Source organism: Gopherus evgoodei, chromosome 11 (assembly GCF_007399415.2).
Source record: "Gopherus evgoodei ecotype Sinaloan lineage chromosome 11, rGopEvg1_v1.p, whole genome shotgun sequence".
NCBI classification, from domain to species: Eukaryota; Metazoa; Chordata; order Testudines; family Testudinidae; genus Gopherus; species Gopherus evgoodei.
The window spans coordinates 14,581,582-14,598,663 of record NC_044332.1 but is presented as its reverse complement, the minus strand read 5'-3'; the positions used below and the strand labels follow the sequence as shown (position 1 = coordinate 14,598,663).

Here is a 17,082-nt window from a genome sequence, read left to right as displayed (position 1 = left end):
GACTCATAGTCAGAAGGGACCAATATGATCATCTAGTCTGACCTCCTGCACAAGGCAGGCCTCAGAACCCTACCCATCCACTTTTATAACAACCCCTAACCCAGGACTGAGTTATTGAAATCCTCAAAACTGATTTGAAGACCTCAAACTGCAGAGAATCCACCAGCAAGCGACCCATGCCCCACGCTGCAGAGGAAGGCAAAAAACCTCCAGGGCCCCTGCCAATCCGCCCTGGAGGAAAATTCCTTCCCGACCCCAAATATGGCGATCAGCTAAACCCTGAGCATGTGGGCAAGAGTCACCAGCCAGCACCCAAGAAGGAATTCCCTGCAGTAACTCAGTTCCCATCCCATCCAACATCTCCCCGCAAACCACTGAGCAGACTTATCTGGTGATAATCCAAGATCAACTGCCCAAATTAAACTATCCCATCATAACATCCCCTCCATATACTTATCAAGTTTAATTTTGAAGCCAGATAAGTCTTTTGCCCCCACTACTTCCCTCGGAAGGCTGTTCCAAAACTTCACTCCCCTAATGGTTAGAAACCTTCGTCTAATTTCAAGTCTAAACTTCCTAATATCCAGTTTGTACCCATTCGTCCTCGTGCCTACATTAGTACTAAACTTAAATAATTCCTCTCCCTCCCTAACGTTAACCCCCCTGATATATTTATATAGAGCAAGCATATCCCCCCGCAGCCTTCTTTTGGCCAGGCTAAACAAGCCAAGCTCTTTGAGTCTCCTTTCATAAGGCAGGTGTTCCATTCCTCGGATCATCCTAGTAGCCCGTCTCTGGACCTGTTCCAGTTTGAATTCATCCTTCTTGAACATGGGACACCAGAACTGCACACAATATTCCAGATGGGGTCTCACCAGCGCCTTATATAACGGTACTAACACCTCCTTATCCTTGCTGGAAGTACCTCGCCTAATGCATCCTAAAATCGCATTTGCTTTTTTAACAGCCATATCACATTGGCGGCACATAGTCATCCTGCTATCGACCAATACCTCAAGGTCCTTCTCCTTCTCCGTCGCTTCCAACTGATGCGTCCCCAACGTATATCTAAAATTCTTATTATTAATCCCTAAGTGCATGACCTTGCACATTTCACTATTGCATTTCATCCTATTACTCTTACTCCAGTTCACAAGGTGGTCCAGATCTTCCTGAATAGTATCCCTGTCCTTCTCCGTGTTAGCAATACCCCCCAACTTTGTGTCATCCGCAAACTTTATTAGCACATTCCCGCTCTTTGTGCCAGGGTCGGTAATAAAAAGGTTAAATAAGATCGGTCCCAAAACCGATCCTTGAGGGACTTCACTAGTAACCTCCTTCCAGCCTGACAGAGTCCAAGTGCCTTACCTATAGGAACCTGAACCCTAGCTCCAAGTGCCCTATCCATAGGAATCCTAACCCTAGGGTGGGAATCCCTACCCATAGGACCATTAACCCTCTCTACAAGTGCCCTACCTCTAGAACCCTAACCTTAGTTCCAAGTGCCCTAACCATAGAAACTCTAATCCTAGCACCAAGTGCCCTACCAATAGGAACCTTAACCCTAGCTTCAAGTGCCTGACCCATAGGAACTCTAACTCTAGCTCCAAGTGCCCTACCGAGAGAAACTCTAACCCTAAGGTCCAAGTGCCCCACACATAAGAACCCTAACCCTATTTCCAAGTGCCCTACCAATTGGAAGCCTATCACTAGCTCCAGGTGACCCACATATAGGAACCCTAAGCCTAGTTCCAAGTGTCCTACACATAGGAACCCTAACCCTAGCTCCAAATACCCTACCCAAAGGAACCCTAACCCTGGCTCGAAGTTCCCTACCCGGAGGAATCCTATCCCTAGTGCGGCAATCCCTACCTATAGGAACCCTAACCCTAGGGCATGAATCCTTACCCATAGGAACCCTAATGCTAGCTCCAAGTGCTCTACCCATAGGAACCTTAACTCTCGCTTCATGTGCCCAACCCATAGGAACCCAAACCCTAGGGTGGGAATAACCACCATAGGATCCTTAACCCTAGATCCAAGTGCCCTACTCATAGGAACCCTAACCCTGGCTACAAGTTCCCTAACCATAGGAACCCTAACCCTAGCTCCAAGCACCCTACCCATAGGAACCCAAACCCTAGCTCCAAGCACCCTACCCATAGGAACCCAAACCCTAGCTACAACTACCCTACCCATAGGAACCCCAATTCTCGCTCCAAGTGCCCTACCTATAGTAACCCTAACCCTAGGGTGGGAATCTCTATCCATAGGAAACCTAACCCTAGCTCCAAGTACCCTACCCATAGCAAGTCTAACCCTAGCTCCAAGTGCCATAACTATAGGAACCCTAATCCGAGCTCCAACTGCCCTACACGTAGGTACCCTAACTCTAGGGCTGGAATCCCTACTGAGGGGATCCCAAACCCTAGCTGCAAGGGGCCTATTCACAGGAACTCTAACCCTAGCTTCAGGTTCCCTATCCATAGCAACCCTAACCCTATCTTCAAGTGCCCTATCCATAGGAACAATAATCCTAGGTCCAAGTGCCCTACCCATAGGATCCCTAAACCTAGGTCCAAGTGCCCTATTCATAGGAACCTTCAATCTAGGATGGGAAAGCCTACCCATAGGAACCCTGACCCTAGCTCCAAGTGCCCTACCCATAGGAACCCTAACTCTGGGGCTGAAATCCCTATCCATAATAACCCTAATCCTAGCTACAACTATCTTACCCAAAGGAACTCTAACCCTCAGCGGGAAACCCTACACATAGGAACCCTAAGCCTAGCTCCAAGTGCCCTACCTATGGGAACCCTAACTCTAGCTTCAAATGCTCTACCCATAGGAATCCTAACCCTAGCTCCAAGTGCCCTACCCATGGGAACCCTAACCCTAGGGTGGGAATTCCTACCCATAGGAACCCTAACCCTAGGAAGGTAATACCCACCCACCCTTACCGTAGGTATGGAATCTCTACCCATGGGAATTCTAACCCTAGCTCCAAGTGCCCTACCCAGAGGATCCCAAACCCTAGGGAGGAAATCCCTATCCATAGGAACCCTAACCCTAGCTCAAAGTGTCCTACCCATAGGAACTGTAACTCTAGCTCTAAGTGCCGTACCCATGGGAAATCTCACCCTAGTTCCAAGTGCCCTACCATAGGAACCCTAATCTTTGGGAGGGAATCCCTATCTATAGGAACTCTAACCCTAGCTCCAAGTGCCCTACCCATAGTCACCCTAATCCTAGGGCGGGAATCCCTACTCATAGACTCATAGACTCGTAGACTCTAGGACTGGAAGGGACCTCGAGAGGTCATCAAGTCCAGTCCCCTGCCCTCATGGCAGGACCAAATACTGTCTAGACCATCCCTAATAGACATTTATCTAACCTTCTCTTAAATATCTCCAGAGATGGAGATTCCACAACTTCCCTAGGCAATCTATTCCAGTGTTTAACTACTCTGACAGTTAGGAACTTTTTCCTAATGTCCAACCTAAATCTCCCTTGCTGCAGTTTAAGCCCGTTGCTTCTTGTTCTATCACTGGAGGCTAAGGTGAACAAGTTTTCTCCCTCCTCCTGATGACACCCTTTTAGATACCTGAAAACTGCTATCATGTCCCCTCTCAGTCTTCTCTTTTCCAAACTAAACAAACCCAATTGTTTCAGCCTTCCTTCATAGGTCATGTTCTCAAGACCTTTAATCATTCTTGTTGCTCTTCTCTGGACCCTCTCCAATTTCTCCACATCTTTCTTGAAATGCGGTGCCCAGAACTGGACACAATACTCCAGTTGAAGCCTAACCAGCGCAGAGTAAAGCAGAAGAATGACTTCTCATGTCTTGTTTACAACACACCTGTTAATGCATCCCAGAATCACATTTGCTTTTTTTGCAACAGTATCACACTTGTGGTCCACTATGCTTGTGGTCCACTATGACTCCTAGATCTCTTTCTGCCATACTCCTTCCTAGACAGTCTCTTCCCATTCTGTATGTGTGAAACTGATTGTTCCTTCCTAAGTGGAGCAGTTTGCATTAATCTTTATTGAACTTCATCCTGTTTACCTCAGACCATTTCTCCAATTTGTCCAGATCATTTTGAATTTTGACCCAAAATACTCATACTCATATGAACCCAAAACCTAGCTCCAATTGCCCTACCTATAGGAACCCTAACCATAGCTCCAAGTGCCCTACCCATAGAAACCCTTACCACAGGGAGGGAATCCCTAACCATTGGAACCCTAACCCTAGCTCCAAGTGCTCTACCCATACTAACCATAACTCTAGTTCCAACTGCCATATCCATAGGAACTCTAACCCGAGCTCCTAGTGCCCTATCCATAGGAACTGTAACCCTAGCTCCAAGTGCCCTACCATAGCAATTCTAAACGTACGGCGGGAATCACTACCCTAAGGAACCCTATCCCTAGCCCCAAGTGCCCTAGCTATTGGAATCCTAACCCTAGCTCCAAGTGCCCCACCCATAGGAACCCTAACCCTAGCTCCAAGTGCCCTAGAGTGCCAAGTGCCATAGAAGCCCTAACCATAGGGCGGGAATCCCTACCCATAGGAACACAAACTCTAAATCCAAGTGCCCTAGAGTTAGGGTTCCCATGGGTAGGGAACTTGGAGCTATGGTTAGGGTTCCTATGGGTAGGCCAATTGGAGCTAGGTTTAGGGTTCCTATGGTTAGGGCACTTGGAGCAAGGGTCAGAGTTCCTATGGGTAGGGTACTTGGAGCTAGGGTTAGGGTTCCTATGGATATTGATTCCCGCTCTAGGGTTAGGTTTCGAATGGTAGGGATTGCTGTCCGTGTGGTTAAAGTTTCTATGGGTAGGACACTTGGAGCTAAGGTTAGGGTTCCTGTGGGTAGGGCACTTGGAGCAAGGATTACCGTTCCCATAGGTAGGGATTCTCAACTAGGGTTAGGGTTCTATGGGTAAGGCACTTCAAGTTAGGGTTAGTGTCACTATGGGTAGGGATTCCCTGCCTAGGGTTAGGGTTTCTACAGGTATGGCACTTGGAGCTAGGGTTAGGGTTCCTATGAGTAGCACACTTTTAGCTATGGTTATAGTTTTTATGGATAGGGATTCCCTCCATAGGTTTCGGGTTTCGATGGGGAGGGCACTTGGAGCTAGGGTTAGGGTTCCCATGGGTAGGGCACTTGCAGCTAGGGTTAGTGGTCCCATGGATAGGGAATCCCTCCCTACGGTTAGGGTTCCTATGGGTAGGGCACTTAGAGCTAGGGTTAGGGTTCCCATGGGTAGGGATTCCCGCCATAGGGTTAGGGTTCCTATCAGGAGGGATTTCCGCACTAGTGTTAGGGTTCCCATGGGTAGGGCACTTGGAGCTAGGTTTAGGATTACTTTGACTAGGGCACTTGGAGCTAGATTTAGTGTTCCTATGGGTAGGGTTCTTGGAGTTAGGGTTAAGGTTCCTTTGGGTACAGTACGTGGAGCTAGGGTCTGGGTTCCAACGGGTAGGGATTCCCGCCCTAGGGTTGGTTTCCTTTGGGTAGGGCACTTGGAGATAGGATTAGGGTTACTATGGGTAGGGCACTTGGATCTAGGGGTTAGGGTTTCTATGGGTAGGGATTCGCTCCCTAGGGTTCTGTGTCCTATGTGTAGGTCACTTAGAGCTAGGGTTAGGGTTCCTCTTGATAGGGCATTTGCAGCTAGGGTTAGTGGTCCCATCGATAGGGAATCCCTCCCTACGGTTAGGGTTCCTATGGGTAGGGCACTTAGAGCTAGGGTTAAGGTTCCTATGGGCAGGGCACTTGGAGCCAGAGTTAGGGTTCATATGGATAGGTATTCTCGTCCTAGGGTTTGGGTTCTATGTGAAGGGCACTTGGAGCTAGGGTTAGGTTTCTTATGGGAAAGGCACCTGTAGCTAAGGTTAGGGTTCCAATGGGTAGGGCACTTGGAGCTAGGGTTAAGGTTCCTATGGGTAGGGTACTTGTAGTCAGGGTTTGGGTTACTATGGGTAGGGCACATGAATCTAGGGTTAGGGTTCCTATTGCTAGGGAACTTGAAGCTAGGGTTAGGACTCCTATGGGTAGGGATTCCCGGTCTAGAGTTAGGGTTCCTATGGGTGGGAACTTGGAGCTAGGGTTAGGGTTCCTATGGCTAGGGCACTTGGAGCTAGGGTTAGGGTTTCTATGGGTAGGGCACTTGAATCTAGGGTTAGGGTTCCTATCGCTAGGGAACTTGAAACTAGGGTTAGGGCTTCTATGGGTAGGTATTCCCGGCCTACGGTTAGGGTTTGTATAGGTAGGGCACTTGGAGCTAGGGTTAGGGTTCCAATGGATACGGCACTTAGAGCTAGGCTTGGGGTTCCTGTGGTTAGGGCACTTGAAGCTAGGGTTCGGGTTCCTATGGGTAGGGATTCATGCCCTAGGGTTAGGGTTCCAATGGGTAGGGATTCCCACAGAAGATTAGGGTTCCAATGATTAGGGCATTTGGAGCTAGGGTTAGGGTTCCTATGGGTAGAGCACTTGGAGCCACAGTTAGGGTTCCTATCGATACGGATTCCCGCCCTAGGGTTAGGGTTGCTATGGATAGGACACTTGGAGCTAGGGTTATGGTTCCTATGGGTAGGGTACTTGGAGCTAGGGTTAGGGATCCTATCAGTAGGGATTTCCGCCCAAGGGTAGGCTTCTTATGGGTAGGACACTTGGAGCTATGGTTAGGCTTCCAATGGGTAGGGAACTCTGAGCTAGGGTTAGGGTTCCTATTGGTAGGGATTTCCGCACTAGTGTTAGGGCTCCTATGGGTAGGTCACTTGGATCTAGGTTAGGGTTCCTATGTGTAGGGCACTTGGATCTAGGTTAGGGTTCCTATGTGTAGGGCACTTGGAGCTAGAGTTAGGGTTCCTAGGGGTAGGACAGTTGGAGCTAGGTTTAGGTTCCTATGGGTAGGGCACTTGGATCGAGGGTTATGGCTCCTATAAGTAGGGATTCCCGCCCTAGGGTTAGGGTTCCTATGGGCAGGGCACTTGGAGCTAGGGTTAGGGTTCCTCTGGGTAGGATAGTTGGAGCTGGGGTTAGGGTTCCTATGGGTAGGGATTCCCACCCAAGGGTTAGGGTTCCTATGGGTAGGGCAGTTGGAGCTAGGTTTAGGGCTCCTATGGGTAGGGCACTTGGAGCTAGGGTTAGGGTTCCTAAGAGTAGGGTACTTTAACCTACGGTTAGGATTCCCATGTGTATGGATTCCCATCCTAGGGTTAGGTTTCCTATGGGTAGGGCACTTGGAGCTACGGTTAGGGTTCCTCTGGGTAGGATAGTTGGAGCTGGGGTTAAGGTTCCTATGGGTAGGGATTCCCGCCCTAGTGTTAAGGTTCCTATGTGTAGGGTACTTGGAGCTAGGGTTAGGGTTCCAAAGGGTAGGGAATTTGGAGCTAGAGTTAGGGTTCCTATGGCTAGGGCACTGGGAGCTAGGGTTAGGGTTACTATGGGTAGGACACTTCTAGCTAGGGTTAGGGTTCGTATGAGTAGGGCACTTGGAGCTAGGGTTAGGGTTCCAATGGGTAGGGCACTTGGAGCTAAATTTAGGGTTCCTATCGATACGGATTCCTGCTCTAAGGGTTAGGGTTCCTATGGATAGGGCACTTGGAGTTAGGTTTAGGGTTCTTGTGGGTAGGGATTCCCTCCCTAGGTTTAGGGTTCCAATGGATAAGGCACTTGGAGCTAGGGTTAGGGTTCCTATGGGTAGGGATTCTCACCCTGGGGTTAGGGTTCCTATGAGCAGGGCACTTGGAGCTAGGGTTAGAGTTCCTATGGGTAGGGGACTTGCAGCTAGAGTTAGGGTTCCAATAGGAAGGGATTCCCTCCCTAGGTTTAGGGTTCCTATGGGTAGGATACTTGGAGCTAGAGTTAGGATTCATATGGGAAGGGCTTCCCGCCGTAGGGTTAGGTTTCCCAAGGGTAGGGCACTTGGAGCTAGTGGTAGGGTTCCTATGGGTAGGGATTCCCACCCTAGAGTTAGGGTTCCTATGGATAAGGCACCTGGAGCTACGGTTAGGGTTCCTAGGTTTAGGGCACTTGGAGCTAGGTTAGGGTTCCTATAGGTAGGGCACACGGAGCTAGGGTTAAGGTTCCTATGGGTAGGGCAGTTGGAGCTAGGGTTAGGATTCCAATATGTAGGGCTCTTGTAGCTAGGGTTAGGGTTCCTAGCAGTTGTCCACACTCTGCCTTTAAGTGATGGACAGCCTTTTCTAAAGCCAGAATGGACCATCTACCTCAGACCTCCTGCACATCATAAGCCACTAATCTCCATCCAGTTATCACTGTATTTAACCTAATAACCAAGATTAGAGTGAACTATTTTGTGCCACAGGCTGAGAATAGGAATAGCTGAGACGCACCAATGGTAGAGAATTGATTTGGTGAGACACACCCAGCTCACGTGAGAGATGCGAGGAAAGGTGTCTGGGAATTTCCATTGGGGAGTGCCATGTGATGCAGCTATAATGCTATGCAACATTTGCATGTGATAGGGGTCAGAACCATCCCACATACTATTTCTTCTCTTCTGTGATACCTTAATGTTGATCACACACTTAGGGCTTGCTTGCACTTGACCTTTGTCCACATGTGCTGATGGTGACTCTTTCCCCACCCTGTGAACCTTCTACTCAAAAGCCAGGCACAATCAGAATCTTTGAGCTCAAGAAAGCATCTAAACGCTCAGCGATTTATCCATCACTGTTTTTTTGCCACACTAGCATTGTGCAGTAGCATTCAAGATGTGTGGAAACCTTCCCAACTAAACAAGCCGTCTCATCACTACGTACCAGAGAAAAGCACTGGTAAGCAAACTAGCACCAGCAGAATGGAGAACATGTCCATGAAATAGGTATCAGTCTCCTGCTCTCAGGCCTCTTGCAAACCAATAGTGATCCCCACACGGAAAGCAAGGCAGGCAAAATAAAGGGAGATTCACATTAAGCAACTAAGAGGAGGCAAATCCAATTAAGCTGTGATTACAAAGAAGTAAAAACACAACTATGTCTAGCAAGCAATATGCCCCTTCAAGAAAAACAGCTGCTCATAACAGTTTCCCTTGCGAGGAGCCAAGCAGATGACCCTGATGCTGTAACACGAGGCCAAATTAAAATTAACCATATGCCAGTGTGATGTGGAGAATGATGGATTAATTAAACTTTGCTTCTTCTCCTCATTAATAGGCCACCTTTTGTTCCAGGGAATTTCCCTCCCTCTTCCTCATGGTTCATCTGTTAATATTACGCATTTGGTCTACTCTTCCTTGGAGTGCTGGAGAGCCTAATCGCTCAGTTTTAAGTCCCTGTAATGCCTCACCTCCTTCTCTCAACACACACACACACGAAAAGCTTTAGGCTACAATTTTCAAACAAAGTGCCTGAATCCACACACAATCCCATCAATAAGGGGCCTCAATTTTGAATGAATTCCTTTCAGAAGTGCTGAGTGTCTGGCAGCAGCCTCTGCCACTGATCACTGCCATTCTGCTTCAGCCCCAGCATGGAATCAGCCCATCCCGACATAGCTATTACAAGCAGCAAAGAGTCTTGTGGCACCTTAGGAAATTTCCAGGGGCAGGTATATATAAGCAAGTAAGAAGCAGGCTAGAGATAACGAGGTTAGTTCAATCAGGGAGGATGAGGCCCTCTTCTAGCAGTTGAGGTATGAAAACCAAGAGAGGAGAAACTGGTTTTGTAGTTGGCAAACCATTCACAGTCTTTGTTTAATCCTGAGCTGATGGTGTCAAATTTGCAGATGAACTGAAGCTCAGCAGTTTCTCTTTGAAGTCTGGTCCTGAAGATTTTTTGCTGCAGGATGGCCACCTTAAGATCTGCTATTGTGTGGCCAGGGAGGTTGAAGTATTCTCCTACAGGTTTTTGTATATTGCCATTCATAACATCTGATTTGTGTCCATTTATCCTTTTCCGTAGAGGCTGTCCAGTTTGCTATTACAGAGTAATAGAATTGGTCTCAGTAAGTCCATTAATGGCTATTAGCCAGGATGGGTAAGGAAGGGTGTCCCTAGCCTCTGTTTGTCAGAGAGTGGAGATGGACGGCAGGAGAGAGATCACTTGATCATTACATGTTAGGTTCACTCCCTCTGGGGGCACCTGGCATTGGCCACTGTTGGTAGACAGGATACTAGGCTGGATGGACCTTTGGTCTGACCCAGTATGGCCATTCTTATGTTCTTAATATACACTGCACAACCAGGTAGTAGTGTAGCATTTGAAAAGAAAGGCAGGTTATCTTTATGCGTATGGTACTAAGTAAGGGTTTTGTCATAAATAACCACCAATAATCAAGAGAGTGGGGAGCAGGTGAAAAAGAGGGAGAGCTGAGGAAGAGGATGACAAGAGAAAAACATATGCTCTCCCATCCTCATGCTGAAACCACTTCTGGATATGTTCTTCAAATACCCAGAGATGAGCACCCACCCAGTTATCGGCCCCAGCCTGCTGTACATCTTCTGCTGCATTAGCATCATGGATGCTGCCATATCTAAACATACCTCTACATATTTTTGGCTATTTGTCTTCCTCCCTGCCTCATCTACAGCTTTGATGCAACATGAAAACATTTATTAAATATTAATTACATAGTATTTCTTTGGATTATCCTCCCACATCCAGCACTAAGGCAAATTCACCCATTGTCAAGGTACCTGAAAATGCCAATGAAAAAGGATGGAATCTCTAGTGCTGGAAAAATGAGCAATCCTTGAAGAGGGCAAGAGGACTGCCTTTGTGTTTGCCCCACATAAGGATACAGGCAGGAGGGCAAAGAAGGGCCTGTTTGAACCCTCAGATAGCTTTCCTTTCTGGCATACAAATGCAGGGCTGGATCTTGCATTGGACAACGCCGTTGCTGCTTCACTTTCATAAGCATAATATTCACTTGTTAAAACAAAAAGCAAACAAACTCCACAACAATGTTTTTGTGATGACTTCTCCCTGGTTTGACACATTGGGGATTGAATGTAGGCCCCCCAGTGCTAAAGCTGCTACAACTTGAGCTAAGAGTCAGGACTTGTTAACAGCTGCTATAGCAGACTCCTGTCCTCTGCAGATTGGGCACCAAGGATGATCTGTAACATGCACTCATGTGGGTGTTACTAACATTTTCTGTTCTTTTGTGGAAAAGTTACTTTTAAATAATTGTACAAGTAGTTAGCACCTGATTCAGAGTCAGTCACACACACACACTCAAGTCCCTTCATATCCCTCTGGTTGCCATATGCGCAAGAGACATACCACCCTGCACATTGTAGTCCCTTAACACTTCCAAATCTTTTCATTCATTGTGACCTGATACCTAAAAAAGTGGTTCCTAAGTTGGTGTTTAACGGCATGCTTATTTGTTGCAACAAGTTCATGAACAACACACTACTGTGTAAGGAGTATATTAAGGCTGGATTTATGGTCTACTGTTCGTACCTCTCAGTTGACGCTCTTTGAGCAATTAAGTACACATCTGAACTCTGAAGACATCATTCTTACTTACTGAAGCAGCAGCAGAAGAGATTGCATAATCATTCTGTGCCAGGACTTGGATCTAGGGAACAGGAGGCCTTTCCTCTTCAAATCTTCCAAAACCCCACAGTAAAAAAACGCTTTGTGTATGGAGCTGAGTCAGATTGTTACCTCACCAATATGTATTGTATTATTGCACAGAGGTAATTAAAAAGATCACCAAATTGCCTTAGAAGAATAGATTTTCCTCTCTTGTTTTCTGCATAGGAATGGATACTGCTGACTTTCAGAAATGACCCTGTTCATTTGTTTAGTCCTGGAAACATCCAAAAAACTGTAGGACCTTACCTTAGCTATCTGGACACACCAGTTCAGCAGGAGCTGCGAGCCAATGTTATCCTTGTGTTCATGAACATAGTCCAACAAGCAGCCATGGGGCATCAGCTGAGTGACGAGCTGAATGGTAGGGCTCAAGCAGACACCCAGTAATCGCACCAGGTGTGGATGATCCATGCTTGCCATGATAAGTGCTTCCTGTAACAACAAAAACATCCCAAATCCATCACTGCATTCAAAGGTTCCACTCACTGCAGCTTTACGGCTCCCCACACACTATCAGAAAGGATTTGGTGTCCCCTGAAGTGCAATAAAGGTTCACACTATCTTCCTGTTGTGATGAGACAGCACAAGCTACTCTTCAGCAAGGTCCAAATTGATGTAATTTATGTTACACCAGGCTAAACAATGGGCCTGGTCATTAGCTACTGTAAAGCCACATAGCTCCACTGACAGCTGTTAGGGAAAATCTACCCTGCCGTACACCACCTCGTGCTGAGATAGCCACCTGAGGAGGTAACAGTGGTGTAGCTGATCATATTCATAGCATCAAATCTCTTTCTCCTTAAGAGACGTAGCTATTAATACCTATTTCCTTGCATCTTTCCCAAATGTGAAGCAGGCCGCTTGGCATTAAGCAACCATTATAGCAATGGTCCCCAAACTTTTGAGAGTCATGCCCCCTTCCCCCTGTCTGCATCACCCACAGCCCCTGGAGCCAGCACCTGGAGTGGGGCCATGGCTCAGGGTCGGGATGGGGATTGAAGAGCATAGACAGGGGTAAGGGGGGAGAGGCTGAGGCCAGGTCCACAGCCAGGCCAGAATGGGGGCCAGCAGCTGGACCCCTGGCTAGATGCAGAGCCATGCCCAGGCTGGGACTGGGGTCAGGCGCAGGCAGGGCCGGCTCTAGTAATTTCGCCGCCCCAAGCACGGCGGCACGCTGCGGGGGGTGCTCTGCCACTCGCCGGTCCTGTGGCTCCGGTGGACCTCCCGCAGGCATTTCTGCGGACGGTCCGCTGGTCCCGCGGCTCCGGTGGAGCTGCCGCAGGCGTGTCTGCGGGAGGTCCACCAGAGCCGCGGGACCAGCGGACCGTCCGCAGCCACGCCAGCGGCAGGTCCACCGGAGCCGCCTGCCGCCCTCCCAGCAACTGGCAGAGCGCCCTCTGTGGCGTGCCGCCCCAAGCACACGCTTGGCACGCTGTGGCCCGGAGCCGGCCCTGGGCGCAGGGCCATGGCTGGGCTGGAGCACAGCTGGGTTTGTGGCTGGGCTGGGTGGTGCTCCCTCCCTGCCTCCCATGGGGGCTAGCCAAGGCCCACTGTGCCCCCTGAACATGCCTCCATACCCTCCTAGGGAGCACATCCCACAGTTTGATGACCTCTTCCTGGGGCTTGATCTTACACGATGTTGACCATTCCGACCCAGACCCAACAAAGTACTAAAAGCACAAGTGAAAGCTAAGCCTCTGGTGAAGGGCTTTGTAGGATGATGGACAGACTGCTCAGCACACTGCAGGATCCAGCCTATAATGTAGCCAACTGATAGTAATGGGAATTTTCCCTAATTCAAAGTTCCTTTTTTATTTCATGCCTTGGACAGGGACAGAGAAGATCTGGTACAGGATTTTTAAATGTGCCTAAGTGAATTAGGCTCACAAATCTCACCAAAATTCATTGGGACTTGTGTTCCTAAGGCACTTAGACTCTTGAAAAATCTTACTCCTAGGTTCAATTCCTAGCTCTTCCACAGCCTTCTCATATGACCTTGGGCCAATTACTTAATTTCTCAGATTCCCCAGCCATGAACCAGGGATAATAACCCTTATTTTCTCCCATCCTTTGTCTTCTCTAGACCAGGAAACTCTTTGGGACAGGACTGGTCTCTTGCTACCTGTCTGCATAGCACAGCGGGGCCCCCAGTCTGAGCTGAGGCCTTTGAATGCTACTGTAATAATGCTGCTAGTAAGGGCTGCACGACTTGGCTCTCTATGCTCAGTCCTTACTCCGGAATCTCCCAGTGACTGCAAGTCCTGCAGGATCAGATACCAAAGTCTGCAGCTATAATTCAAGTACAAATCTTCACTTACAGCACAGCTGCCACCACCAGGCAGGCAGCTTTCAGAAGAGGCAAGGGGAAACACCTCTTTGATTTACTGAGCTCTGCCTTTCTGTGGCAATCATTTCACTAAGGCAAAGGAACACTGAAACGCAAAATGGAAACGGGGTTTTGTGAAGCTCTTTTGGTTTTCTCCCCCCAAAAAGCTATCCAATGTATAACTGACAACTTAAAGAATAACGGCAATAATAATACCACATAAAGAGAGGATGACAAAACCTTAGCATCAGAAGAACACAACAATGAAGAAAAGTCTCATAAAAGTTTTTTCCCCCCGTATCAAAAAAAAAAATCTTGGCAAGGAGGTTGGGTTTGTATTAAAGAAAATTGTTCATCACAGTACAAAGAGTATTTGAAACCAAATTGTGGAGTATTTGCATAATAGTTCTCTTTTTTCCAAAAAGAAAAGATGAACAAGACACTAATTGTAGGTTTTATTTTTTTCCCATAAAGGAGATAGCAGATGGCCTCAGATTTTTCTCCTTTTTCTTTTGAAATGTGTGTGAGGAAAAAAAAAATATAACCCAACACTGAACTAGTCAGTGGGGCATTTTGGAGGAGGGGTGTGAAGGAGATCCTAATGCAACAAATGAGATGGGGGGAGTTTGGCTTAAGCAATTTGCTCCATGTTAAAATTAATACAGAGCTCTGTTTCCCAACTCTATATAGGGTCTCCTAGATGCAATTTTAGCATCTCTTCTGCCATCACTAGAAAATGTCACTGAAGGCCGCCACACTAAATACATGTTGACAGGTGCATTATCTATTTTCGAGAAACAAAATTACTTTGCCTTTCTTTTTCTTTATTACCCTGTATATTTTCTCCTGGAGTTGCACCAGGGGGAAATCTCTCCCCACACATCCCTGGCTTTGGGTAACGTAACATGTGTTTCTCTAGCACCTTTGAAGTGGGAGCATTTTTCTTTCTACTGAGAACAGATTAGAACATAGCCATTTTTTTTTCTAATTTGGTCTACCATGGAGTAGGAGGGCATGGACAAAAAAGCTTTGAAGCCTCTCTCCCATTAGTCTCTAGCCACATACCATTTGTAACTCTATTTGAGTCTGAAGCAAAGACGTTTCTGTACAATAATAAAAGTAAGCACTGCCATTTGTCATATCCTTATTATTAGGAAGTTCATGTTTCCTCATGAGTTTTGGACAGAGGTTCTGGAAAAAAGTGGCATTTTTATAAACTCTTAAGGACTGCTCTGTATTAGATTAAGGCTTGTAAGGTAGCAGAGAGCAGCAACACCTTCACTACAGCTCTAGACCATTCATCTACAAGAAACATTAATTTTGCATGAATCCTGACTTCCCACAAATTTCTTCATTGGTAAAATTAGTGCTATTTGTATTACATTAGCATCTATAGGACCCAGCTGAGATCAGGACCCCAATGTGTCAGGTACTGCACACACACACAGACTCTAACTGGAACAGTTTATAATCTAAATAGACAAGACAGACAAACAACAACAAGAAGGAGGTATTATGATTTTCCATACCACCTTATTGACTTGGGAGCCGGAGTCCCATTTTCAAAAGCCATTTGGGCACATCAGGGCTGTAGTAATATTTGGGTTTACATATTTATCCTACCTGTAACCTCAGCTGTAAAAAGTGAGTGAAACTGTCACAGTAATCTGTTATAGAAAATTGTTTAAGACAAGATGTCAGAAGACAGAAAAACTGAATTATTTTAAACAGAAAGGATTTTACTGATACAGCTCAAGGACTGTCTGAGGATTATGCTTGGTAAACAAGACCAAAAGTCATTGAAACAAAACTGGTGTGTTGGGAATTAGGCCGCCTGGTGGTCAAAATAATAAGAGGGTGGGCTATTCTGCCCAGCACTCCCTTTTGAGGTTCTTAACAGGAAAAGGCTTTGGGGACAATTAGCTGAAAAAGGAACTGTCTGCCAGCAACTGGTGCAGCAAGTTTTATCATCATGGCTGCTACCTTCACAGAATCATAGAACATCAGGGTTGGAAGAGACCTTAGGAGGTCATCTAGTCCAACCCCCTGCTCAAAGTAGGACCAACACCCTCAACATCTCCTGGGAACCTGGACCTCCTACACACTAATTCTGAGGCATGTCTTCACCAAATTGGGCAAGATAGGTGAAACCACTACCTCCACTGGTGCTGACTAAACTCTTCAACACCACCTGAGATAATGAGATTTTGGCTTCCCCCACCCCTCTGTGTCCTTTTTCTTCCTCACCTTCCATATTTTCTTCCCCTTCTCTCTCCTTTTGCCTTCTGTTTAATAAGAGTCTGAGTCAGCTGGCCAAGACCGCATATGTTGTTATACTGATGTCAGCCTATGACCAGAGAGGCAACTAAGAGCAATGCCCTTAACAACCTAATGCAGGTACAAGTTTGTCAGTTCTCGCAGTGGCTGGTAAGACCGCGTGCTAGGCCTGTGTTTTCCACCCATGAGGTTGCAAGTGAAAGTCAACTTCAGAGGAAGAAGCTGCATTTTTATTTTTGCGGTTCTTTTCTCTCCCTTCCTGTATGTGTTTGTCTTGTTTTCTAGAAAATGGGATTGGACATTAACAACAACAGCAATACAGCTCCAGCCCATCTCAACTAACATCCTCTCTCTTTCCCCCAAAAGGACAGTTATTACCATCTAAAAGACAGTCAAACAAGGGGTTTTTTTCCCTTCCAAAAATACTCTCTCCAGGAGAGGAAAAGGGAACAGGATGTTAAAATGACAGGCTTATTTAATACTTGCAGTATTATAGCTGTGCTGGTCCCAGGATATTAGAGACATAAAGTGGGTGAGGTAATATCTTTCATTGGACTGACTTCTGTTGGTGAGAAAGACAAGACTTTGAGATACACAGAGTTAGACCTGAAGAAGAGCTCTTTGTAGCTCAAAAGTTTGTCTCTCTAACCAACCAAAGTTGGTCCAATAATCTGACCTCTTTATTTCAGAGGTTCTCAACCTTTCTCTTTCTGAGGCCCCTGGCAACATGCTATAAAAACTCCATCGTCCACCTGTGCCACAACAGCTCCATATAAAAGCCAGGGCCAGCATTAAGGGGTAGGAAGCAGGGAAATTGTCCAGGACCCCACACCATGAAGCAAAGTTGCTCAGTCTTTAGCTTCAGCTCTGGGTGTTGGGGCCTGGTGCCCCATGCTGC

The 17,082-nt window shown here is 47.0% G+C and overlaps 1 protein-coding gene across 6 annotated transcripts in view; it reads right to left on the bottom strand.

The window, feature by feature from the left end:
• ERBB4 (erb-b2 receptor tyrosine kinase 4) overlaps positions 1–17,082 on the bottom strand; it is a 1,029,410-nt gene that overhangs the window by 160,856 nt on the left and 851,472 nt on the right. For all 6 annotated transcript variants that reach the window (XM_030580258.1, XM_030580260.1, XM_030580261.1 and 3 more), the window contains one exon: positions 11,828–12,013. In XM_030580258.1, coding sequence (XP_030436118.1) covers positions 11,828–12,013 — 186 coding nt within the window. The remainder of the gene's footprint in view (positions 1–11,827; positions 12,014–17,082) is intronic.